This window comes from Heterostelium album (genome assembly GCF_000004825.1).
Source record: "Heterostelium album PN500 unplaced genomic scaffold PPL_contig27, whole genome shotgun sequence".
Taxonomy (NCBI): domain Eukaryota; phylum Evosea; class Eumycetozoa; order Acytosteliales; family Acytosteliaceae; genus Heterostelium; species Heterostelium album.
The window spans coordinates 154,049-179,446 of NW_008805104.1; the positions used below are offsets into that span (position 1 = coordinate 154,049).

Below are 25,398 nucleotides of genomic sequence, written 5' to 3' on the forward strand. Positions count from 1 at the left end.
CCTCGTTCGAATGATCATTCCTCGAAAAAACAAAAACATTCTTAATTCGATCTATTATCAAGTTATTTTATTTTTAATTGTTTTTTGAGAATTAATTTGAGAATGGTTTCGGTGGTTTGTCTCTTGTCAGATGGGTTGTCCTCAATTCATTCTATATATTCAACTTCACTTTTGAATATCTATTATATATCTTTTATTATTTAAAAATGAAATCTAATTATATTTATTATTTATTTGTAATATATTTAATTTACAATTTCGCTAATGTTGTTCATTCAGCGGAATGTGGCAGCAATGCTCCTCCTTTGGAGCAATACCAAATAACAGCTCCTAACGGGTGGTCTCTGGATTTTGCCTTTGCCGATTACAATCGTTTACTCCTTGATTTCGGTGGTGTTGGTCAAGTCAGTAAAGCCGTTGCAGAGAAAATCTATTTGAATCAACCAAGATCGCTTCATCTTAGATTCTACACCAACGATATCTATGACCTGTACTTCACTGTCTACGATTTCAATGGAGTGCCATGTAATCATACCGCTTCTACCAATGCAACTTTGGCCATTCCAAAGGTCGATATTATCCAACCAAAGTGCCTTTTCACCAATGCCACAATCACTCCAATCAATAATACCATTATCAACGCTCAATCATTCACCATCAAAAATGTAATGATGGCATCGCCAGACTTTGAAATGACAGCATATACTCCAACTTTCCAATATGGAGTTCTCATGAACGGTGTCTATTCTCTTACATACTATCCCTCTGGATTTACATCACTATTGAATCTTCAAGCCAAGAATGACTTGGTTCCATTGGTTAATTACCCAGCAGGTATACTTGGAAAGAACAATTCTATGACCATCTTGAATCCACAGAGTTTCACTTCGATCAAGTTATACGATCCACAAGGTGTTGAAGTTGCTCCAACCTCTCCAAACACATACACAATTATGAATACTATATCTTATAATTTGGTTGCTGTTTCAAATACATGTGGAACTCAAGTACTGCCAGTCAATTCTGACAATATTCCAATTCTTAAGAGTACAGTTCACTCATACAATTGCGATGACCGGACTGTCGGTGTATCCTTTGGATTCGATTACAATGTCACTGGAACCGACTATTCCTTAACATACTTGGGTAATCCATATCAAATTGGTGAGATCCTTAAACTTGAACAATCTGATAGTGTATCAATTCAACTCAATGGACAATTCTCGACAAGATATTATTTTTATATATCACCATTTTCGAGCAATCTCACATACACAGTCGATTCCTATCCAACTTGTTTCTCTGATGGATCGATTCAATTCAATTACGATGGTGATATTTCCAATGTCAGATTAAATGGTCAACCACTCCTAAGTAAAACAATTCCATTCGAGTATGACACAGATTATATTGTGCAACCATTTTGTGGAGATAGCTTTTCAATTCGTCACAACAACAATCCTCTCTATTCTGTAGACTCAACATCAAGGGATTGTCTTGGAACTTCCAGTATTGTCATCTCCAACTACAAATCTTTCCATGAATTGAATCTCACCGATACAAAACTCAATATCAACTATACAATCAACTCTGACGGGGTTTTCAAAGACGTTATCAACTCCGACAATTTGTTACTCAGTTATAGAAATTTCGCCAATTGTTCAATTTTCCAAACCACTCTTAATGATATTATTATTACCGATCCAGATGTTTCGACAATTGATCTCAAAAAACAAATACTTACACCAACAACATCATGCCAAGATAAGGTTTCAGTAAATTTCGAAATGGTCAACCATGGTGTACTTATTGACAACGTTACATTGAATCTCTTCATGGGAGAATCATATCTACATAAAATCAAATTTGGAACATGTCCTCCACTTTCTTACTATCTTGAAGTCGGTTGTAAGTATAAAAAGATAATATATCTTTCTATTTATATTATTATTAATTCAAACATTTTTTTTTTTTGTTTGAAACAGATTCATTAAATGCAACGACCTACAAAATAATTAGACCTGCCGTTTGTAAAGATTCATTGGCATTGGTTCAATTCGAATCTGTAGATCTATTAAATTTGGATAGCTTGTATGTCGATGGAAACAATTATGGTTTTGATAGAAACTCAGTAATTATCCAAGTTCCAACAGGAAAACATATAGTCGAACTTAACTATTGGAATGACATGGCAGGTTGTGTAGCGGTGTTGGAAATCGATATTCCATACACAAAGGATATTGAAATCGCATACACTGTCACCAATCAAGATTCCACAAATTGCAGTTTCGCAACTGGTTCTGTCCATTTCTCAAATATTGCCGACTTTTTTTCTTTGGAATTCGATGCCATGCCACTAGATTCTTCTGGAACACTTGGTAAATTGAATACTGGTGATTACTTATTCGAATTTAATCATACAGTTTGTGGAGTTGGTCAAATCAATATTCCAATCGTTACCGATGGTAAAGTTATTTTAGAGGAGATCTACCACCCAACTTGTATTAAGAAAGGCCAATCTGATGGTATTCATCGTGTCACTGTATTTGATAGATTGGGAAATAGAATTAGAAATATCACAACCAATCCAAGATATTCATTCGATAATATGGGAATTATTGCTGGTCTTTATGATGAATATGAAAATAGAATCCAATACCTCAATTGTATTTGGCCGATTCAAGGTGAAATTCCATTAACAGATATTAGTAAGTTTTTATTATTATTAAATTTATGATCATCTTTAACCGAATAATAATTTTATTGTTTTTCCAATTAAAATAGAAATCACATATTCTGATATTAAACCATTCACCTCATACCCTGGATCTTTTAATTTCAATGTCAATCAACCCATTAGAATTAACCAAGCAGGTATAAGTGGATTTGGATCTCCATTTGTTTACCCCAACCATATAGATTTCGCTTTGGTGCCAGGAAATCAAAATCCATTCCAAATAATGTATAATGATTTATGTGTTGTTTCTACACCAGGACCAGTCAGTCCAGCAGAACCAGATTTCGGTATCAAAATAACAACGAAATGTGGAACTTTGGATAATTATGCTCAATTCCCACAGAGTGTTGTCGATAACTATTATATTACTACAAACAATGGAGTTCCAGATGAAAATAATCAAATACCAGTTTACTCAGGACTTTATATATTGTTAACATCGAAAGCTACTGGTCAACTCCATTTCCTTCTAATGGATAACTCAAATATTGAAGCACCATCCAATGTTCAATACACCTTAACCAATGAATCATGTTTTGGAAGTTCCGATGGTTCCATTACCATCATTAACCCAGATGCATCATTAACATACCGTCTCTCTGGTGATTCAACTTATCCACAGCCAGTAAATGGAAGTTGGACTGGTCTACCTGTTGGTGAATATCAATTATCTGTAACCAATACCACTTCATTGTCGTGCAATCAATTATATTCAATTATTATCAATAGTAACGAACCAGTTGTAAATCCATCAGTAGTAAGACAATGTGTTACTGGAGGAAATGGAATTGCTGCATTCTCAACAATCGTAAACAATCAACAAGCCAAGAATGTAGTGTATTCAGTTGATGGTGTTGAAAGTAATTCCGAACAAGTATTATTGCCATCAGGTAATTACACAGTCAAGGCATTTGTTAAAGATAGTACTTGCCGTCAATTTGTAAACCAAGATTTCACAATCCAATCGAATATCATTGAAGCCGAAGTTGTATCATCGATTTGTTCGACAGCCAGTATCAAAGCAACATCAGAACTTCAAGATCAATTGATCATTAGATTGATTAATGTTACAAATGGTGGTAATTCATTGGTTGGTCAAGCAATCAATGGAAACACAGCCAACATCACCAATCTCTCTCGTGGAACCTATCAATTCACAGTTGCCGAATCATCTGGATGTTTAATGACAACAACATCATTCAACATTCTTGAATGTCCAACACAACCACCAACTGAAACTCCAACACAAACACCTGTCAATCATTCATACCAACTTTCACCATCATCCTCTTTATTATTCACTTTCCTAACAATTATCTCTATGTTATTCATTTATCATAATTAAACAAATAAATTATATTTAAATATTTAATAAAAAAAATTGAACAAAAATTATATAATATAAAATCTGCTGGTAGCATTGCATAAGTGTTTAGGAATGACATTAAACCATTCTTTTCTTTGACAGAATAATTTTTTTTTGACTTCTTCTTCTCTATGCTTTTGGATTAATATTGTTCTCATTATTACTAACACCATCAACTGCAATGACATCATCTTCGTCTTTAGCTAATATAGGACTATCACTCTCTATTTGTTTTCCGCTAGCTTTGTTTCTAGTCTCTCATTACTTTCACTCAGGTTGATAAAGGCTTCTTTTGTCATTTCACGCTGTTTACTCGATCTTTATTCTATCCTTTGCCATAATTTCTCTTCATATTCATCTTCTGCATCATCCAACTTTCTTTTATAAATGGTAGATAGGACAATAAATAAAGAAACATTACTATGAGGATTATTAAATATAATAAATCAAAGCTCTTGACTTCTATATCATCAGTCAAGTGAGATTCTAGTGATTTATCACTATTTGTACCTCTATATATAGTTTTATTAATTTTGGTTTGTTTTATTTTAAAACTAATATTAATAAACTAGTAATATTGATATTAAAATTACTATTACTAATGTTATTTATCAATTTTAATAAAAAAAATTAAACTTCGAAAAGTTATTTATTATATGTTCAAATTATTTGTAATGTGAACAAAGTAACGTTCAAAATGAAATGAAAGGTGCGACGTCTCACCTTTTATCAGTTTAGAAAATTTTGTTTTTTCAAATTCTTCACCCATACTGAGATCGAATTTAAAAAAGGCAAGACTGTGTTTTTTGTGTTTTTTTTTTTGTTCCTTTTTTCATGCCTCATCCGAAAATTGATTTTGCCTTTAACAACGTGGTTGATATGCGCAATAGATATTAACATTCAAAGAATAGAAATAAAACAAAAATCTTTAACTATTTTTTTCTTTTGACAAAACTGGTTTGAAAGGATCTATTTATTTCATCTATCTTGATCAAACAATAGCTAAACCGTTGATATCATTAGCTAATAATAATAATGAATTCAAATATTATTTATTTATTAGTATTATCCTTAGTTTATTATGTTTGTACTTTAGATTTTGTTCTTTCAGCGGAATGCGGAAGTAATGCTCCTCCAATAGCAAAGTATCAACAAGTATTCGAAAATTATTGGCGAGTCGATATAAACTATCCTGATGCCGATGGTTCTTTGATTGACTTTGGTGGTCTTGGTCGTAAGACTCATGCCGTTCCAGAAAAGATCTACCTAATATCTTTATATAAGAGGGTTGTTCGTCTTAGATTCCAAGTCAACGATATCTACGATGTTTACTTCACGGTTCGCGATTTCAATGGTGTTCCATGTAATCATAGTTTGGTATCTGACACCAACACTCAGAGTCTACCATCGATCGATATTGTCCAACCGGTTTGTTTGTACACCAATGCCACTCTCACCCCATTCAACAACACCTACATGAACACACCTAATTTCCAAGTGAAATGCTCGACCTCTCCTTCATCCCTCTACGAAATGAAAGCCTACACTCCGACATTCCAATATAAAACATCGATCAATGGTGTCCATACTATTACCTATGGTAACGGTTATTCATTCCCATTCCAATTACAAGCTCAAAACTCATTGGTTCCAATCATTTCATATACAACTGGTGTGATTGGAAAGAAAAGTAACTTGACCGTTTTGAATGCCAATAGATTTACATCTATTAAGTTGTTTTCTTCGTCAGGTCCTGAAGTTATTCCAACCACTCCAAACAATTACCCAATAGTTAACAACCTGTTGTATTCATTGGTTGCTGTTTCCGATACTTGTGGAACTCAAATTATGGATTTACAACCAGAAGTGGATATTAATGTTTATAGTACCGTACACTCATACAATTGTCAAGCAAACACTGTCGATGTTTCATTTGACTTTGGATACAATGTATCACAGAGTGATTATACTATAAATGTTGCAGGTTCGGCTTACCAAGTTGGTAATAATCTCACCTTGGCACAAGGAACTACGTATACTATAAGTGTAACTGGTATTAATGGATTGGCTAGTACCTATTCCTATTCTTCTCCATCACTTGGTTCGAGTGTTAGTTACACGATTGACAGCTATCCAACATGTTACTCAGATGGCTTGGTGACATTCAACTATGCCGGTGATATTTCAGATATCAAAGTTAACAATATTCAACTTACCACTAAGCAGATCGCCGTGGAATATGGAACCAATTACAATGTTTACCCGAAATGTGGTGGATCTTTCTATATCAACTTTAACACCGTACCATTATACTCAGTCGATCGTACCTCGGGTAATTGTTTTGGAACGGCATCTATTGTTGTTCAAAACTATCAGATATTCTCATCTATTTATTTGTTAGATTTAAATTCTAACTATACGGCAGTGGATGGTATCTTTAGTAATGTCTATCTCTCGACCAACTACAAATTCGTCTACAAACTCAGCAACAATTGTACCGAGTCTGAATATTATATATCACTTCCAATGGATAATACAGGTTCAGAAACAATCGAAATTCATCAACAAATAGTGAATCAACCAGATTCTTGTCAAGACTTAATTTCAGTGAATTTCCAACTTGAAAAAGGTGGTGTAGTTTTGGAGAATTTCACACAACCCAATCTAATGTTGGGAAGTACTTTTAACCATTATTTAAAGTTTGGTACTTGCGGTACAAGTTTAATTGTTCTTACTGTTGATTCATTGAGTAAGTAAAATGATATTCATAAAGTTTTATCAAGTCTAATTATTTTTTAATTTATTATTTATAGATATTTTAAATACAACAACATACAAGATTATTAAACCTGCAGTTTGTAAAGATTCATTTGCTCTCATCCAATTGGAATCGGTTGATCTTTTGAAATTATCTTCTATCAATATTGACTTGCAACCAGTTAATATCAATAAGGATGATGCAACCTATTTAGTTCCAACAGGTAAACACTTGATTGATCTCAATTATCAGAACGATCGTGGACATTGTGGAACCAGATTGGAAATTGACATCCCATTCACAAGAGATGTTGAACTTTCATACAATGTAATCAACCAAGATTCAACGAAATGTAACCAAGCAACTGGTTCAATTCAATTCTCTAATTTCGCAGATTTCAGCAATCTTACACTCGTTAATGGAACCACATCCGACAATGGATCATTCAATAAATTATCAACAAACTATTACACAGTTCAATTCAATCATTCAGTTTGTGGAGTTGGTCAAATCAACAATATTTCGGTGGTTACTGATGGTCACGTTAGTATTGAAGAAATCTATCATCCAACTTGTGACAGAGGAATGGGATATTCCGATGGTGTTTATCAATTGAATGTCTTTGATAGACTTGGAGATAGAATATCAAACCTGTCTCTCAATTCAACATATGGATTTGATGGTTTAGGTATTATTGCTGGTCAAACTAAACTAGATTATAAAATTAAATCACAACAGTTTTGCTCTTGGGGTGTGCAAGCTACTTACCAACTGAATGAAATTAGTAAGTTATTACAAATAAAAACTACTTACAAACTTAACAAATATTAATCATTATTTATTTAAAATCAAAGATGTTACCTTCTCAGATATCAAACAATATACCACCTATCCAGGATCATTTAATTTCAATTTCAGTTCATATATTAGAATTGATGGTCCAGAAGTAGATGGAATTGGTGGTAGTTTTGTTTATCCTAATCATCTTGATTTATCAGTTTATCCAAATACTGTCGATACATTCACAGCTTTTTATAATGACTATTGTAAAGTGATGACATCGGCACCACTAAATCCAGTGTTGAACCCGGATTTCGGAATCAAACAAATCAAGAAATGTGGATCGATGGATACACAAATCCAATTCCCACAGAGTGTTGTCGACAACTATTATGTTAAGACCTCCAATGGTCTCCTGGATGCAAACAACATGGTTTATGCTTTCAATGGAATTGACATTGTTTTGACATCCAAGACAACTGGAGTTGCTACATACTTTACTCTTGAAACTCAAAACACTGAAGCATTGCCACCTGTTTCCTATAGTTTTACCAACGAGTCATGTATGGGTAGTGGTGATGCATCGATAACTATCGCCAATCAAGATCCAAACCTAATATACTCTCTCTACAATGTCAATACAGAAATTAACTATGCTAATCCAATCAATGGAGGATGGAGTGGACTCACCAAAGGTATCTATTCTATCTATGCAACAAACAACACTAATGTCGCATGTAAAACCTCTGAACAAGTCGAAATTCAAGTCAATTCACCAGTTACCATTGCCATTACCACCAATCAATGTTCTGCTCAATCCAATGGTGTTGTTTCATTCTCAACAACTGTTAACAATCAACCAGTAAACAATGTAGTTTATTCAGTTGATGTCCAGATTAATTCAACCAAAGTAATACTGCCATCAGGTGATTACACAGTCAAGGCATTTGTAAATGAAGGTACCTGTAGACAATTCGTAAACCAAGATTTCACAGTACAGTCGAATATCCTAGAAGCAGAAGTTGTATCATCGATTTGTTCGACAGCCAGTATCAAAGCAACATCAGAACTTCAAGATCAATTGACAATTAGATTGTATAATGTTACAAATGGTGGTAATTCATTGGTTGGTCAAGCAATCAATGGAAACACAGCCAACATCACCAACCTCTCTCGTGGAACCTATCAATTCACAATCACTGAATCATCTGGATGTTCGATTACAACAGCATCATTCAACATTCTTGAATGTCCAACACAACCACCAACTGAAACTCCAACACAAACACCTATCAATCGATCATATCAACTTTCACCATACACTTCATTATTATTCTTCTCCATTCTTTCATTAATCTTTTTTGCTTAATTAAAATTTGTTGCAAAAAAAATAATAATAATAAATAAAATTGAATATTATTAAATTAAGCATTTTTAACTATCTAGATTAAAATCTCTTAAACACCAAATTTTGTTTTTTTTTTTTTTAAACACATTTTGATTTTTCAAGGAATCGTTTCATGAAGAGTCTTTTTTTTTGATCAGTTTTTTTATCAAAAAAACCCATTTTTATCTTTTAGTTATACAACCAACCTAACTTTAAAGTACGTAAACAAAATTTAACTCATTTATTGATTAGAACAGTTATGAATTCTAAATTTATTTATATATTTGTATTATATTTGTTTTATAGTATTGGAACTAGTGTTGTTCAATCTGTGGAATGTGGTAGTAATGCTCCTCCTCTAGGAAACTACCAATTTTTAAATCCAACTCGATATTGGTATGCCGATTTATACTACGAGGATAGTAATTCTTCACTGATTGATTTCGGTGCTGTCGGACGTAGCTCCCATGCCGTTCCAGAGAAGATATACAGTTACTACCAGTCTGCGAGTACTCGTATGAGATTCACCGTCAACGATATCTACGATGTCTATTACACCTTTAGAGATTACAGTGGTGCTCCCTGTAATCGTACCGTCGTTTCCAATACGAAAACTCTGACTATTCCATACACCAAAATTGTCCAACCCCTTTGTTTATATACCAATGCCACTCTCACGCCAATCAACAACACCCAAATCAATACGGAATCGTTTACCATCCAATCCGTAGCTCCTCAGATACCCAATGAAATGATTGCTTTCACACCGACCTTCCAATATAGAGTGAAATCCAATGGAGTGCATAGTATAACTTTTCTAAATGGTTATACATTCCTTATCAGACTACAAGCTCAAAATCCGTTGGTCCCATCTCTTTCATTTTCCCAGGGAATCATTGGAAGCAATGGAACTGTAGCCATTTTAAACTACCAGAGTTTCAGCTCTGCCCACTTGTACGACTCTGAAGGAAATGAAGTTGCTCCAATCGATCCAAGCACTATGACGTTCCCATATGAAGACCAAAAGGTGTATACTCTCATCGCCAATTCCAATACTTGTGGAGCACAGTTAATGACTATCTCCTCCAACCTACTCCCAGTTTTAAGAAACAAAATCCATTCCTCCAATTGCCAAGATGGAACAGTCGATGTTTCATTCTACTTTGATAACAATGTAACTGGTGCCGATTATTCGATGTACATTCAGAATGGACCTAGATTCATGGTTGGTGATATATTGACATTCCAAAGGGGAGCGTCACTCACGATTCATTTAAGCGGCCAATTCCAAGTTGCCTATAATTTCATTACTCCTAATCTCGGTACCAATTTTACTTATTCTATCGATGCCATTCCAACCTGTGACACTCCTGGAATGATTAAGATCCAATATAACGGAAATTATTCTGATATTGTAGTGAACAACGTTCCTATGACCAATATGTATATGACATTAGAATATGGCAAAGAATATCTAGTTCAGACATGTGGTGATCCTATTCCAATTAAATTCCAACGAGTACCTCTTTACTCGATTGAATCAACCTCCACCGATTGTCTTGGAATTTCGACCATTGCCCTTCAAAACTATAATCTATTCAATGAAATCGTCATTCATGATTCCAACTTGAATATTAACTATACAACAACCGATGGTATCTTCAAAAAAGTGTTTACCTCAAGCTCACTGCAATTTATTTACAAAGAGTCAGCTAATTGCAGCTACTTTACATATGACATTGCACTGTCATTGCCAAATCCCAATACCACAACAATCAATGTCATAACAGAAGTAATTAGATCAACCACAACATGTTCCGATGCAGTCACTGTGAATTATTTGTTCATCAACCATGGTATTACCATTGACAATGTTACAGTGGATATTTATCCTGGAGAAACTCAAAAACATCAAATTACATTTGGATCTTGTCCACCAATTCAATTCCCACTTACAAGTAGCAGTATGTATATAAGATCATCAAAGAATTAGGAAAAAATCAAAATCGTAAAAAGACAATTTCTAATTTTAATTATAATTATTATTAGATGTAAAGAATCATACAACATACAAGATTATACAACCAGCAGTTTGTAAAGATTCTTTTATGGTTGCAGAATTGATATCTGTTGATCTTTTAGATCTAATATATCTTGCAATTAACAATACAACACCAATAGGGTTTCGTAATGGACAAATTTTTCTCCCAGTTGGAAAATATTTCATCGTTGCTCTATATCAAACGAAAGTTTCTAGATGTTTCTCTGTTATAGATGTAGATATTCCATATAGTAAAGACTATGACCTCCAATACACAGTTACCAACCAAGATTCAACAAAATGCAACCAACCAACTGGATCGATTGTATTTTCCAATTTCTCAGACTATCATTTATTGGCAATTGGTGAGCAAGCAACAAGTACAGGCGCTTTCACACAATTGGCAGTCTACCCAGATGGCTATTCCATTTATTTCAATCACACAGTTTGTGGAGTAGGTCTAAAGATAATACCCATCGTTACCGATGGTCAAGTCAATCTAGAGGAAATCTATCGCCCAACTTGCAACAATGGTTTGGGAAGATCAGATGGTATCTATCGAGTCAAAGGTAAAGACAGATTAGGAAATGACATCCAAAATACGTCAGTCGACTCATTCAATTCCAATTATTATATCGGTGGAATGAAACTAATTGTCAACATTCCCACTGGAAATTATAACTTTAAAGTTAAATCTGGTGATTATTGTCAATGGAATTTTATAGGAACTGCGCAAACAAGTCCAGTCAGTAAGTTATCTTTTTTTTTTTAAACTATTTTAATAATATACTAGTTACTGACGTTATTTTTGAAATAAAGATTTCACATTTTCAATAGATCAACCATTTAGATATCAACCTGGTTCAGTTAATTTTACAACTAATACAAAGATTAGAATGGAAAGTATCGTAGCTTTCACCTCACAGTCAAGCTATGTTTATCCAGACTACATTGGTTCGATTTCATCAGATAACAGGGGTGTCTTTTTATATGATTACAATGATTATTGCTCTGCCTTTGTAGACATGCCAAAGAATCCACCAGAACCAGATTTCCAAATTCAAACTATCACGAAATGTGGAACCAAAGATAAAACACTCCAAATCCCACAATCAATTGTCGACCAATATTATATTAGTACAAGCATCGGTAGTTTGGATTCAAACAATCAAATTCATACTTTGACGAATGTCGATTTTTATTTCACTTTGAAAGCAACCGGTCAACAATATACCTATTCCTACATCTATGTAGACACTCCACTATCACAAATACCAATCGAAACATCAGTTACCAGTGAAACATGTATTGGAACTAGAGATGGTTCCATTACCATCACCAACCAAAATCCAGATTTCACTTATTTACTTTTCGATGTAGCTGGAGAATCGTTACTCCCTCAAGTACTCAAAGGACGTTGGGATTCACTGACTTCTGGTGTCTATCTATTAGCAACCATCAATAATACAGACTTGACATGCTTCACCTCTTCTGAAAATATATTTGTTAACGCCTCTTCACCAGTCATTACCGCATCAGTCATTAACCAATGCACTCCAGGTAAAAATGGAACAGTAACATTTTCTACTACGCAAGGAGGTAACAATATGGATAGTATTTACTTTGTGGGTGGCGCTGAGATTGGCTCAAGAAACTTGACATTGGCACCTGGTAGCTATACAGTGACTGGAGTTACGACTTCATCTTCATGTAGACAAGTTGTCAGCCAAACATTCACAGTACTATCGAATATCGTCGAAGCTGAAGTTACATCATCGATTTGCGCAACTGCCTCGATTGTAATAAGATCAGAACTTCAAAGTCAATTGGTTATTAGATTGTTTAATGTAACTAATAGTCCATTAGATGGAAACGGTAATTTGGTTGGACAAGTAATCAATGGAAACACAGCCAGCATTTCAAACCTCTCTCGTGGAACCTATCAATTCACAGTTACTGAATCATCTGGTTGTTACATCGCAACACCACAATTCAACATTCTTGAATGTCCAACACAACCACCAACTGAAACTCCAACACAACCTATTAATCAATCACATCAACTTTCACCATCATCATCATTACTCTCAATAATGACACTCATTATTTTGTCATTTTTAATGTTCAATTAAAAGCTGTGTTTTTAAAATTATGAAAGGTTTAAAAAAATAAACTGTTTTAATCAATTAATGGGCAAAAGTTTGATATCAAAAAAGGGTTGGGGGAACAATCCTATTATTTCTTTAGAGATCTTCTTTTTAAAAAACAATAAAAAAGTTAAAAATTACCATCGGATCCAGTTGAGCATTCCATTGCAAACTCAGAGAAAAGTAATAGCAATCCAATATTTTTGCCATCAGGATATAACGCATTAGTTATTTCAATTAGTAAACCAAATTTATGTGAACAAACAGCACTGATGATTATTAATATACCATCGAATTTGATTGATACCAACGTTCAAGTTTTAGGTTCATCAGCACACTCCGAATTAATCGTACAATTAGCATCCTCATATTAACCACACATTAATTTTTCAAATTTTAATTTTTACATATAAAAAAAAAAAAAGGTTGCTCACCAAATTTTTACAATGATCAATATCACAATTTTCAAAAATCAGAAGGTTTGCACTTTCATTTTTGCAAAAATAGCTGTTTTTCACTTTTTTTTTTTTTTTTTGTTGATCATTTCTTTTTTATTACTACTATTAGAATATGCAATGAATTAATAGTTAATAAATTTATTTAAATAAGAAAAGTCAATAAACAATAATTTTATATTAGATAATTTATATAGATTTATTATTGGGTAAATATCTTGTAAAAAATATTCAATTTTGAATGGTTCTACTCTTAAAAACTCATTTCTCTTTCTTTCTTTACTGATTTGTATACCTGTGGAATTAAGAATATTATTTAAATCATAATTATTTGTACCTTCACATGCTACTTCTATCGCAGTCACCTTTCTTTTTCTTGTATTAGATTGTTCAGTACCTTCTATTATTTCACCTTTATAGTATTTTTTTGTTGTTTTATCAAACACCAAAACATCCAATCTATCTTTAATGTTATTGACTGTGAATTCTTTATCCTCATCTATTGTTACTAAGTTGTGACCTATTAATGTTTCTAAACCTTCATTTCCTTGCTTAAACTTAATAGTATAACACCATTCGTTGTTTTCATTGCTGTATTCAATGCTTTTGACAGTAGCAGGCCACCATGTCCCAAAGTCTCTTCCATTGACCGCTTTTCCATAAACACTCTCACCTACAGAGAAGGCAGGAATAGGCAAATGATTTTCGTTAATTAATGGTTGTTGGTTCGCGAAAGTTGAAACTCTAGTTGTAGCAGTAGTAGTAGCAGTAGTAGTAGCAGCAGCAGTTGTAGTAGTAGTGGTAGCAACCGCATTGGTAATGCTTGGATCATTCATTAGGTTTGGCGCAGATGAGACCACCAGCCATCTGGAATCAGTAACTCATCTTTCAATTGTGCCAGCTTTGCAATTGGAATATCATCTCTTGCGTTTCGCATTTCCTCTAACTCAATACATGGTAAGCATCCAGATGAAATACCACAATTAGAATGGTATTTTTTTCTTTTCTCATGTTTTGACAAATTTGATTCACTATATTTCTTTCCACTGGTACAGCTGCGATGTCTACAAACTGATACTTTGGTTGCCGTGTTGGAACAGTAATCACAAGATTGTTGGCAGGGTTGCTTGTGATCTTTCTTATAATGTCTTGATCTACTAGAAGAGTGGTTATATTGGAGTCCACAATTAGCATGCACACACTACTACACCTATCAATAATAAGTATATAAAAATTTTTATATATCTATAATATAATTTATAGAGAATCATTTTCTATTTATTATTTATAAATATTATTAAAATATATTAAAAAATAGCTAAAAAAGCTAAAAGTACGAATTTCACTGTGGAGAGAGGTCACTATACGCTCTCTTTTGTGTGATTAGCTTTTATTTTTATTTTTTTATTTTTTTTTTGGTGGGTTTAATGTGTGATTGTTATTTAATTTGAATTTTTTTTTATTTTTCAGGGATGCTAAAAGTACGAGTTAATCAGAGTGAGTATAAATGCAACTTCAGAATTATCAGATTCTTTAACTATCAAATTAATTAATATTACAAATGGATTAAATTCTTTGGTTGGAAATGAAACTCAAGGAAACGATTTGAATGTCACAAATCTATCAAATGGAACCTATCAATTCATCGTCACTGAATCATCAGGATGCATCCGTACAACTGATCCTTTTAATATTGGAACAATAGAAAAGCCAACTTCAACTCCTACACCAACACCAGTTAATCAATCCTATCAACTTTTACCTCCTTCATTGTTTTTTATTATTTTAACCATACTTTTTTAAAAAAATATATAAAATAGATAAACAAATTTAAACACAATTCTTTTGTTTTACTTAATTTAATTGTGCCATCATTTTTTTTACAAATCAACTAAATCCGGGCTAATACATGTAAAAGAGAGGATGAACAGATAATAGCGAGTCTTTGCAAATGATATTTTAGAGGGTTGGAACAGAACAAAAGATGAACCTTCTTACAAAAATCAACCTTTACCGCATCCGGGAATAAATTTTTATAAATCCGACTTGCCAGACTCGAACTAGCAACCTTTTGATATCTCTTGTGATTCTTACTACAGTCAAACACTCTACCACTTGAGTTAAAGTCGGATGTTGAAAAAAATTTTTATTTTTTAAGAATTTATAGTTTTATTCCTTTTTTAATGCCAGAAAATGAAGGAATTGTTAGAGAAATATACAAGAATAAGAAATACCTTAGAATATGGAAACTGGCAAGAATACTAGCTAATCACAAACACTATAAATATCATACATTTGTAAACTAATAAAGTCGTCTTATTTTATTCATATTAAATAACTGTATTACGTGTAATTCTTGTAACAGGAATTCATTCAATTTAACAAATAAAAATACTTTATTTAATCTAATGATGAAGAAGATTGTGATGTGGTGGCAGACAGTGATGGCTTGACCTTATAGGTGTCCATTGTGATCGGCTGATTCTTTTCTTGTGACTCTTTCTCCCCTGTTGTCTCTACTTTTGTTGATGTAGTGGTGGTAGTTGATGTAGTCTCTGCAGCTGCAATATCTTCCTTATTGCTACTGTTGACTCCTGATGCTGTGTTATTGTCGAAATTGACTATTTTATGTGATTTATCGTTTGGATCTTGCACAGTTTCCAACATTGATTTCTGGTCGTTAATCTCTCTCAACACAGCATTGAAATCGAATCTCTGTGGATTGTAGGTGAATGTTTGCATAATATTAAATTTCTTATCGTCCAACAAGAAGATCTGTGTTTGATTATAAAGAAATTGTGCTTGAACTGTATTTAATACCTCGCTTTAATAATAATAATAATAATAATAGATTTACAATTATTTGTAATTAGACATTGATTGATTGTTATTATTATAATATCAAATAAATATAACTTACAGATTTGGATCGGCTCTCATTAAAACAATACCTTTTGACTCTAGGAGATCGGTGTAATGAGCGGCTGATAACCATGGAACAGCGTTGACGGTGTACTTTTTGTACTGATCCAAATATGTATACATGAAATAGTCCTCTTGCCATTGATAGAGAATGGAGATGTATCCTTTGTCACCTGGCAACGGGAAGACAAACAGTGGACACGACTTGGCACGTTGCTTCAGCTTGTTGTAGGTCTCAGCAGGGATGACGGCGCAGATCGAGTCCTTCTTGGAGTGATAACGCAACCAGATCTCTTTGATGGTCTCTGGTGACTCCTTCTGGAGTAACTCGAGCTTAACGATCTCATTGAGAGTTGGTGGTGGTCCTAAGTAGGGTGCCGGTTTGAATCCAGGCTTGGTCGAGTAGAATCTATTTCCCTGGAGTGCAGCAGCACATTGTGATATTTTTGGTAACTTTGCTTTAGTTTGAATAGTTGGTTTTTTCTTTTGTTGTGACATTATTAAAGTTGATATAGTCGTTGTCTTTGTTTGACTATTATTATTATTATTCAATGATCTGCTCAACAATGATGATGATGATGATGATTGTGATAATGTAGTAAATTTATCAACTACACTTTTAAGTTTATTAACTCTTAACATTTACAAATTAAATATTATATTATTTAATTTGTAATAATAGATGTTGAAATTAACAATGAATAAGAATTTCGCACGTTTTTTTTTTTAAATGACAAATCATTCATTTCCTTTTATTTTTTTTTTTTTTGATTTTTTTTTTTAAATTTACAAATCAGGAATTAGTTGTTCATCAAACAAACATATTTATTGTTCCATTCTGTTATTTTATCTAACTAAACTAATAGATTTTGAATTGTATTTTTATTTTTTATTTTAGTTAATTTACAAACCAGGAGGAGCAAGAAATTAGATCAAAAAATAACTCTTTTAAATTGAACTAATATATCATTTGAAATTTATTTTAATATTATTTTGTTTTATTTTATTTATTTAATCCACTCATTTTAGATGATATGGATTTATTTTCTTGGTTTTCTTTTCTTTTCTTGTGGATTGTGTAACCTACGATGGTACCGACGACAGCAGCTGCGGCTGCGGCACCAATAGCAATACCAACGATTTGGCTGGTCGAGAGTTTCTTCTTTGATGAATTACAGATACTGCCTGATTTGTCTTTGGCATTACCGGTGAGAAGTAGCGAGAAATCCGGATCGATCTCTGCAGATCTCTCGTAGTTGGTCGGCGCGATGATCATTCCTACCAATGCCTTGGCTTTGGTCGATGTCGAAGTATCGTTGGATTCGAGAACTCTCGAGGTGGTAGCGAAAGTTTTGCCATCGAGAATTACACTGTTTTGGAAACGTCCGTAGAGTGTTTGTCCATTGATTTGCAGTGAGATCGAACGGAGTGAGTTGTTCTCGTCGTATTCGTACGAGGTGTAGGAACATGTGTCTTTGCTCTCTTTGGTATCACCAAGAGTCGCTGAGAATACCAATTCCAGCTTATTGTAGAGTGCTGCGAAATTATATTTGGAGATCGAGGCAGAGTATTTGATGGCGCCCGGTGCCATCGTTGAGATTTGACCGGCAAACTCCACTGTGGTGGTGGCATTGAATGTATCGATGATGATACTCAAAACGGTGGTGCCAACAACTGTTGTCTTGTAGACGAGACGTCTAGAGGTTGTCAGATTGGTTTGAGTCATTGTCCAGTTGCCCAATGGGTATTCCTTGACCAAGGCATCTCCATAGGTCAACTCACGAAGCGAGACAATATCGATCTTGATTTCCGAGTTGGTTTGGTCATTGGTTTGATTGGTGGATGGTTTCTCTGGGTCTGGGATAATTGGAGTGGTTGGTGGAACGTAGGTACCACCACAATCAGCGCCGCTATATCCTGGATGACATTGACACAACAGAGTTGTAGAGTTACAAAGACCGTGACCACCACATACTGGATGACCTGGACATGATTTATATGGACCGGTTGTACCTGTAGTAGATGTTGTAATAGTTGGAATAGATGATCCTGTGATAGTAGAAGTGGTTGGACCGTCTACTTGTCCATTGGTAGTTGAAGTAGTTTCAGTGGTGGTTGCAGTTGTTGTTTGAGTGGTGGTTGGGGTGGAAGTTGGATTTGACGAGGTTGGGGTGGAAGTTGTTTGAGTGGTGGTTGGAGTGGAAGTAGTTGCAGTTGTTGCATCTCCAGTTGTTGCGGTTGAAGTAGCGGTTGAAGTAGCAGTCGCTGTAGCAGTTGCGGTTGTGATGGTAGGCACGGGTGTAGGTGTGGAAGGTGGAGTACATTTATTAGTTCCATTGATACGATAGGCAGAGAAAGATGGATCGAATTGTGCGTACGATTCAAACACTGGGATGTTGACTGCAACCAAAGTCTTGAGATGTCCGTCCTTCGATGGCCAAATTGGATCGGACAACTCGATAGCTGTCACTGACAACACTGACAAGTAACCATCTTTAATCAAACGGGTTGAGAATCTACCAGTAAAGATACCGAGCTTATTTTCAATGTCGAATGATAGCAAACGTTGTTGTCCATCGAGTGAATTGAACAGTGTTAGGTTGGAGACACTTGCTTCGTTACAATTCTCTAGGTTGACGGATGCGGGTGCATCGGCAAGGTAGATCAACTGCAGAGTATTTTGGAGACTATCGAAACGCCAGTTATTAACTTTTACATTCTGTTTGAAGGAATGAGTATCGACAGAGATTCTCTCACCTGCAAACTCGAATACTCTTCCATACTTGAGAGTGTAGGTATCGATTTCAATGGAGAATCGCGAGTTTGGATTTGGATTGACTTCAACACCAATCGATTTCTGAAGGATGTAGTCACCGACCTCTTGAGTTGAGACGACGGTAAAGCTGAGAGTGTCAGTTGGGATGGTACGCACGGTGACGAAACCAACCGTAACTTCACGAATGAATGCAAGTCCCGCTGTGAATACATCTTGGTCGATGGTAAAGACACCAGAGGTTGAGTTTACTTCTGGGAGCGGCACGGTGAGGTTGACTGCGGTGTGACAGAGTGCACCACCGAATCCGATGTTACAGCTGCACTGACCGTTGAAACAACGACCGTTGTTGGTACAGTTGTTCTGACAACTGATATCGTCGTAGGCAAAGATATTGGCGGTTGTTTTGATATTCGAGGAGAAGATCGACACTGGCAAGAGCGAGATCGATGGTTGAACGGTGGCATCGAAATCGCACTTCAACGATTGCGAATCCATTACAATGACGTTGGTACATTCAACATCGGCAATATACACTGATAGTGGATCGTAGAAATTGGTACCGGCCATTGTAATGATAGCAGGCACATTGAAAAGAGTACTCTTGATCATTCCAGTGGCGGTTGGACCATTCGATGAATAAACGGCAGATGCTACTTTACCATCGATGGTAACATTCAATTGTTTGTTGAGGATGTTGGCAGCTGGTAAAGTACAAATAACACCGACATTGGAAATAGTCGATTTAAATACACAAACAGTAGTATTGATATTGACAGAGATTGGTGTTGCAGTACCATCAGCACGTCTTGTATTGAAATAATATCCACTAAAAAAAAAAAGGATTGTTAACAATTTTTTATGAATTTGAGTCAAATTCTTAACAACTTACTTTATGGTAATATCACCACCTGTAATTGGTACTGAGATGATGGATGTGATGATTGGTGTTAGTTTGGCGTCGAAAGTTGGGGAGAGTTGGCTATCTACTGAAACAGAGAATGGACCGTTTTGAGCAGACGATGGGATGTTGACTGTGAGAGCATGGTCACTGACACTGGCGATGGTGAACGATGGGAGTAATGTCACCTTGGCGATATCGCTACCAAAGTTATTACCGATGAATGTGAGTTGTTGACCTTTTTGGGTGGTCGATTGGATCACTGGTGGTTGGTAACCGAATGTGTTGATCGATGCTTTCAAACCTTCGATGTTAACGGTGACTGGGTAGTTGAGACCGGTGCCGGGTGGTGAGGTGACAATCACCAGAGTAGTATTGCCTGGGTTGGTGTACAAGATCGCAGAGCTTATGGTCTTGTTAAAGGTAACTGTGAAGCTGGTGTAGAGATTACCGAGTTTCAATGGATTCAAGTAGGAACCGTAAATTGTGACACGTCCACCTTCTGTGAGGGATTGTGTTACCGAGGTGATGATTGGATAGAGTTGGACATAGAATTGAGTCGATTGTTTACCGTTACGATTGGAGACGACATAGAGGTAGTCATTCATTGCGGTCAACGGTGCTTTGAATGTGATTTGATCGTTGGCGATTGAGAGTAGAGTGGTGATGTTATTACCACCAAATACAACGGTGATCAACGATGCATTCGTTCCAAATTGGTCACCGGTAATGGTGATGGTGTTGTCAACTGAGACATCGACTCTGTTGATGAGAGGTGATCCGTAGGTGAACAAAGTGGTGACCGATACACCATCGATGGTGATAACAACGGGAATGTCAATGGTGTTGGTTCCTTTCGATGCTGGAGCAATGCAAGTCATACGAGTCTGCTTGGCAATTGGATCGCTTGGTAGCATTTGAACGCTGGCACATTGTTCTTCGTTGGGGAAGAGAACTGTTGGATTGGTTGTCAAACCATCGTAACGAATGTCATTCAAGAACAGTCCGTAGATAGTCAAGACACCTCCAGTTCTATCAACCGAGGAAACACCTTGGATGACAGGTGTCAACTTGTAGGAGTAGTTGTTTGATAGCTGACCGGATACCAATACTGATAGATTACCATTGAGTGAATTCCATGGGATTGAAGTTGTGGTTTGATTGTGGGAGACAGCGGATGGCGAGGAAGTGAGGTTGTTGAACAAAACAGAGGCGGTAAGACGTGATACACCGAAATTGGTACCGTTGACTTGGACTGTCGATGATGATTGGGTGACTGCTGATACAGTTGGTGGTTGATAGGTGTAGGCAACGTAGTTGGATGCCAAGTCATCGCTGACATAGGTGAGTGTGTTAGTTGTTCCAGTTCCAGGACCCATCAAACAAGTTAGATTGTGAAGATCGAATGTTTGGAGTTGACAGATATAACCACCATACCAAATGTAGGAATTGACAAAGCTACCACCTTGTTTAACATTTCTAAAGTGATTACCGTAGACTGTGATCAATCCACCCGATGTTGGAATATTACTAACGACACTGGTGATCGCTGGTTGAATCTTTTGGTAGAGAACATTCGATTTGAGACCGTCAAGAATCAAGTAGATGTTACTGTTGTAACTGTCCTCGGGGATGATGAATTGTACTTTTTGCACTTGTTTATCGCCGTAGGAGTTGTATGGTAGAAGAATAGCGGTGTCGGTTGGCTCTCCAGCAGCGATATAGAGTGACATCATATCTAGTTGGAATCCAATGTTGGTACCGATGACGGTGAGTGTTTCATTCAATGGATTGAAAGCAGTCGATGCAATTACGGGTGGAATATAATTGTAGAATTGGTTGATTGTACTGTTACCAAGTTTAAAGACAAAGTCTTTAATACCGGTACCAGCAACAACATTACAAACGACTTGAAGATTAACTTTTTGAATTTGAGGATTGGCGCAAACAGTACCACCGATTGTGACACTCAGTGTTTGTGGATTGGAGTTGGAATCGTTGATATTGAAGAATAGACCGTTGATTAATACTGGTCCACCAAAGATCGATGCCTGAGAGATTGTATCGATGACTGGAACGAGAGAGAGTGGAACAATGTTGGAATATTGACTGTCGACAATCACCTTGATGTAACCGTTGGTAAGACTGGTTGGGAGTGTTGCAAATATTCTCGATGGATTGGTAGCGAGTGAAGTAACCAAGAAGAGATTACCATTGATTTCCAAACGTACCTTTCCAGTGTCCGGACCAAAGTTGGCACCAAAGATAGTGAGAGTGTTTCTGTTTTGTGTGTAAGAGGAGATGGTTGGAGCTGGATATCCGAGTTGTAAAGTGTTACTAGCTCTACCGTCGATTGTTACTATGACATTCGAACTGACACCAGTACCTGCAGTGGCAACACAGTGGATATAGGTGTAGTTGGTGTCGTATGAGAATTGCGGTGAGAGACATTGACGTCCACCAATAGCGATACTGCAACTGGTCTGAGTGTTATCGGTACGATACTGAGTGAGGAAACGACCTTTGAGAAGTACTGGACCACCCTCAGTGGTTGGAAGCATTGCCGGTGTAATTGACTCCAAGAAAGGCTGGTAGGTGAATGGGTACGATCCACTTTGTCCACCGACCGAAACAACGACACGACCGTTCTGTGCATAGACCGGTACGGTTGTAGTTAGGATTTGGGGATCGGTCAGTGTCATCGATGGAGTTGAATTGTATGGAACGTAGACGGTTGGAATGAATTGGGTGGTACCCATACTACGACCGACGATGGTAAGGAGAGTATCCTGTTGTTGGACATCTTCAATCGAGGGTGGCAAATAGGAGAATGTGGCGTTGGACGACGAGTTACCGGCGTTGACAACGAGCAGATGATTAGCACCGACACCTGGAGGGAGGACACAAGAGAGAACGGTATTCTCCACGAGAAGACGTGGATTTGCACACTCTTTGTCGTCGAGCGTCACGTGGATAGCAGACTCGTCAGCACCGAAACTGAAACCGTAGACAGTGATTGGACCACCGAGAGTGGAGATTGGCTTCACAGAGACAATGGTGGGTGGAGTGTATTCAACAGAGATATTGTTGAAGGTGTAACCTTCGATGGTAACGGTGACATTGAAAGTGGTTAAGACACCTGGTGGAATGGGCAGACCGAGAGTACGCGAGTCGAGTACAGCGATTGTTGCGTTCTGTGGGATTCCATTGATGGTGTACGATCTCTTGGTATACTTGAATCCAACGCTGCCACTTGAGAGCGGTACAATCACCATTCCACCGCCGGCGTCTATCAAGAAGGTTTGCGGTTGAATAACTGGACGACCTCCAAACTGGATGTAAGATCCACTAATGGCAGAGTTGTCGGTGACAGCCTGGTAGATGCCATTGTACATGGTACCTTGGTTCAGTAGTAAACCACCAGTGAAATTACTGGTACAGTAGAGCATGTTTGGAAGACAACGGTTGTTGTCTACACAAATCTGACCGTCATATGGACCACCTCCGTTTCTAACTCTTACCATTCCATTGCCAAGACCGATGGTACCGAGGAAGACAGTACCGAAGCTACCGAATCCAAAGACAGAAGCAATGAGTGACTGTTGTTTGGCGGAATCAATGAGACCAGAGTAAGCAGTATTTCCATCCAATAGGTAATTGGCTTGAGCATCGATAATTGAATTTAAAACATTCTGAGAAGTACTAATTGAAGGTGAAAATTTAAGCATCTTTATATTTTCAGGATCATCTAAAATTTTATAGTTATTAATAAATTGGGTATCAATAAATAACTATTTTAAATATTACTTACAGAATGGAATCTTTGTAGAGATAACATTTGGTGAAGTACCAACTTGAATTGCAATTGGATAAAGGAAAACCAAGTTGGTAACATAATGAGTGACAACACAGCTAATAACTTTGTGATCTTCAATGATCTTGACATAGGTACATGGGTTTGAAAGCAAACCGGTTGTAACTTTGATAATTGATTTATCAACACCAAAGTTATCACCAACAATCGTAAGTAATGTATTGAGTTGGAATGTTGGATAAACTGATAAAGCAGCAGGTGCTATAATAATTAGAAAAAAAAAAAATTAATATTATTAAAAATTAAGTTTATAAAATATTTATAATATTTACCTTTATATCTATAATTTGAAATATTAAAATCTGGTGTAACCATCGTCGACAATAATAAAATTAAGACCGGTTCCCATCAATGGTGGCATTTGGAAAACGACTCTCTTGTAGTGGGCGTCTCTTGAAATGACAGTCAAATTGACTGGGAGCATTCCATTCGGTATCAATGTGATATTTACAAAATCGACAACAAAGTTATCGAGATAACTCATTGTGACTTGAGCACCTTGAGTGTCGACAGGTGGTACATACGGTTCTTTTGGATCCGACCATTCAACTAAATAGTACCAATAATTAGCAGTTGGTACAAATTGTGTATTTCTAAAAATATTTAATAAGATAAATTGAATGTAATTAATAATTAATAAATAATTTTTAGTTATTAAAAAATTAATTAATATTATATTTTTACCTTAGTGTCATTTCATTTTTGCTAAAATAAAGAAAATTTTCAGTTGGACTATCAGTTGGATATTGAGTGGTCCAGAATGAAAAGTAATTATATTGTCCAGAGGATTGAGTGAATAGTGTTTGGTTTACTTCTGGACCGGACAGATAACGCCATTGGTCCCACTTGTCCATACGAGAACCGGAAATAAGTGCATTACCATATTGGGGTAGATATTGATTTACAAAAGCCAATTCTTCAATACTTGTAATAGTACCAAGATATCTAAAAAAAAAAAAAAATAATAATAATAAAAATAATAATTAATAATTATAAATAATTTAATAAATTTGTGATTTTTCTTCTATTTATTTATTTATACATACGGTAGAGCATTTCCAACTGTTTTCATTTTGGAAATTTTTTGTAAACAATCACTGATTGAGTTGGCAGCAGCCGGTATAAAATCATAATAATGTCCATTGTCATTGAATTTATATTGACCTTGAACTAATGATACAAATAATGATACAAACAATATTAATAAAAAATAATTTCTATTCATTTTTTTATTGATGTTGATTTATTTATTTATTT

General features: G+C 35.7%; 8 protein-coding genes and 1 non-coding gene across 9 annotated transcripts; 4 read left to right on the plus strand and 5 right to left on the minus strand.

Moving 5' to 3' along the window:
* Positions 1-206: 206 nt before the first annotated feature.
* PPL_00054 (uncharacterized protein) lies at positions 207-4,082 on the plus strand (the record flags this gene model as incomplete). Its single annotated transcript, XM_020571101.1, has 3 exons — positions 207-1,908; positions 1,986-2,708; positions 2,785-4,082. 3 exons carry the CDS (start codon positions 207-209, stop codon positions 4,080-4,082), a joined length of 3,723 nt encoding a protein of 1,240 aa, XP_020426690.1.
* Positions 4,083-4,232: 150 nt separating this feature from the next.
* On the minus strand, positions 4,233-4,402 carry PPL_00055 (uncharacterized protein; the record flags this gene model as incomplete). Its single annotated transcript, XM_020571102.1, has 2 exons — positions 4,233-4,306; positions 4,369-4,402. The coding sequence occupies 2 exons, from the start codon at positions 4,400-4,402 to the stop codon at positions 4,233-4,235; spliced, it is 108 nt and encodes a 35-aa protein (XP_020426691.1).
* Positions 4,403-5,138: 736 nt separating this feature from the next.
* PPL_00056 (uncharacterized protein) lies at positions 5,139-9,010 on the plus strand (the record flags this gene model as incomplete). Its single annotated transcript, XM_020571103.1, has 3 exons — positions 5,139-6,852; positions 6,917-7,645; positions 7,716-9,010. 3 exons carry the CDS (start codon positions 5,139-5,141, stop codon positions 9,008-9,010), a joined length of 3,738 nt encoding a protein of 1,245 aa, XP_020426692.1.
* A 277-nt stretch (positions 9,011-9,287) lies between these two features.
* Positions 9,288-13,201, plus strand: PPL_00057 (uncharacterized protein; the record flags this gene model as incomplete). The annotated part of the gene is made up of 4 exons (XM_020571104.1): positions 9,288-10,683; positions 10,819-10,992; positions 11,078-11,818; positions 11,889-13,201. The coding sequence occupies 4 exons, from the start codon at positions 9,288-9,290 to the stop codon at positions 13,199-13,201; spliced, it is 3,624 nt and encodes a 1,207-aa protein (XP_020426693.1).
* A 111-nt stretch (positions 13,202-13,312) lies between these two features.
* On the minus strand, positions 13,313-14,507 carry PPL_00058 (uncharacterized protein; the record flags this gene model as incomplete). Its single annotated transcript, XM_020571105.1, has 3 exons — positions 13,313-13,323; positions 13,358-13,485; positions 13,840-14,507. 3 exons carry the CDS (start codon positions 14,505-14,507, stop codon positions 13,313-13,315), a joined length of 807 nt encoding a protein of 268 aa, XP_020426694.1.
* Positions 14,508-14,659: 152 nt separating this feature from the next.
* PPL_00059 (uncharacterized protein) lies at positions 14,660-15,977 on the plus strand (the record flags this gene model as incomplete). Its single annotated transcript, XM_020571106.1, has 4 exons — positions 14,660-14,662; positions 14,727-14,770; positions 15,168-15,443; positions 15,830-15,977. 4 exons carry the CDS (start codon positions 14,660-14,662, stop codon positions 15,975-15,977), a joined length of 471 nt encoding a protein of 156 aa, XP_020426695.1.
* On the minus strand, positions 15,712-15,801 carry PPL_00060. The gene is given in 2 exon segments: positions 15,712-15,748; positions 15,764-15,801. It is a non-coding gene; the product is annotated as a tRNA-Tyr (tRNA).
* Positions 15,978-16,071: 94 nt separating the features above from the next.
* PPL_00061 (uncharacterized protein) lies at positions 16,072-17,235 on the minus strand (the record flags this gene model as incomplete). Its single annotated transcript, XM_020571107.1, has 2 exons — positions 16,072-16,495; positions 16,592-17,235. 2 exons carry the CDS (start codon positions 17,233-17,235, stop codon positions 16,072-16,074), a joined length of 1,068 nt encoding a protein of 355 aa, XP_020426696.1.
* A 361-nt stretch (positions 17,236-17,596) lies between these two features.
* PPL_00062 (uncharacterized protein) lies at positions 17,597-25,366 on the minus strand (the record flags this gene model as incomplete). The annotated part of the gene is made up of 6 exons (XM_020571108.1): positions 17,597-20,195; positions 20,259-24,015; positions 24,079-24,342; positions 24,454-24,734; positions 24,826-25,086; positions 25,188-25,366. 6 exons carry the CDS (start codon positions 25,364-25,366, stop codon positions 17,597-17,599), a joined length of 7,341 nt encoding a protein of 2,446 aa, XP_020426697.1.
* Between the last annotated feature and the right edge of the window lie 32 nt (positions 25,367-25,398).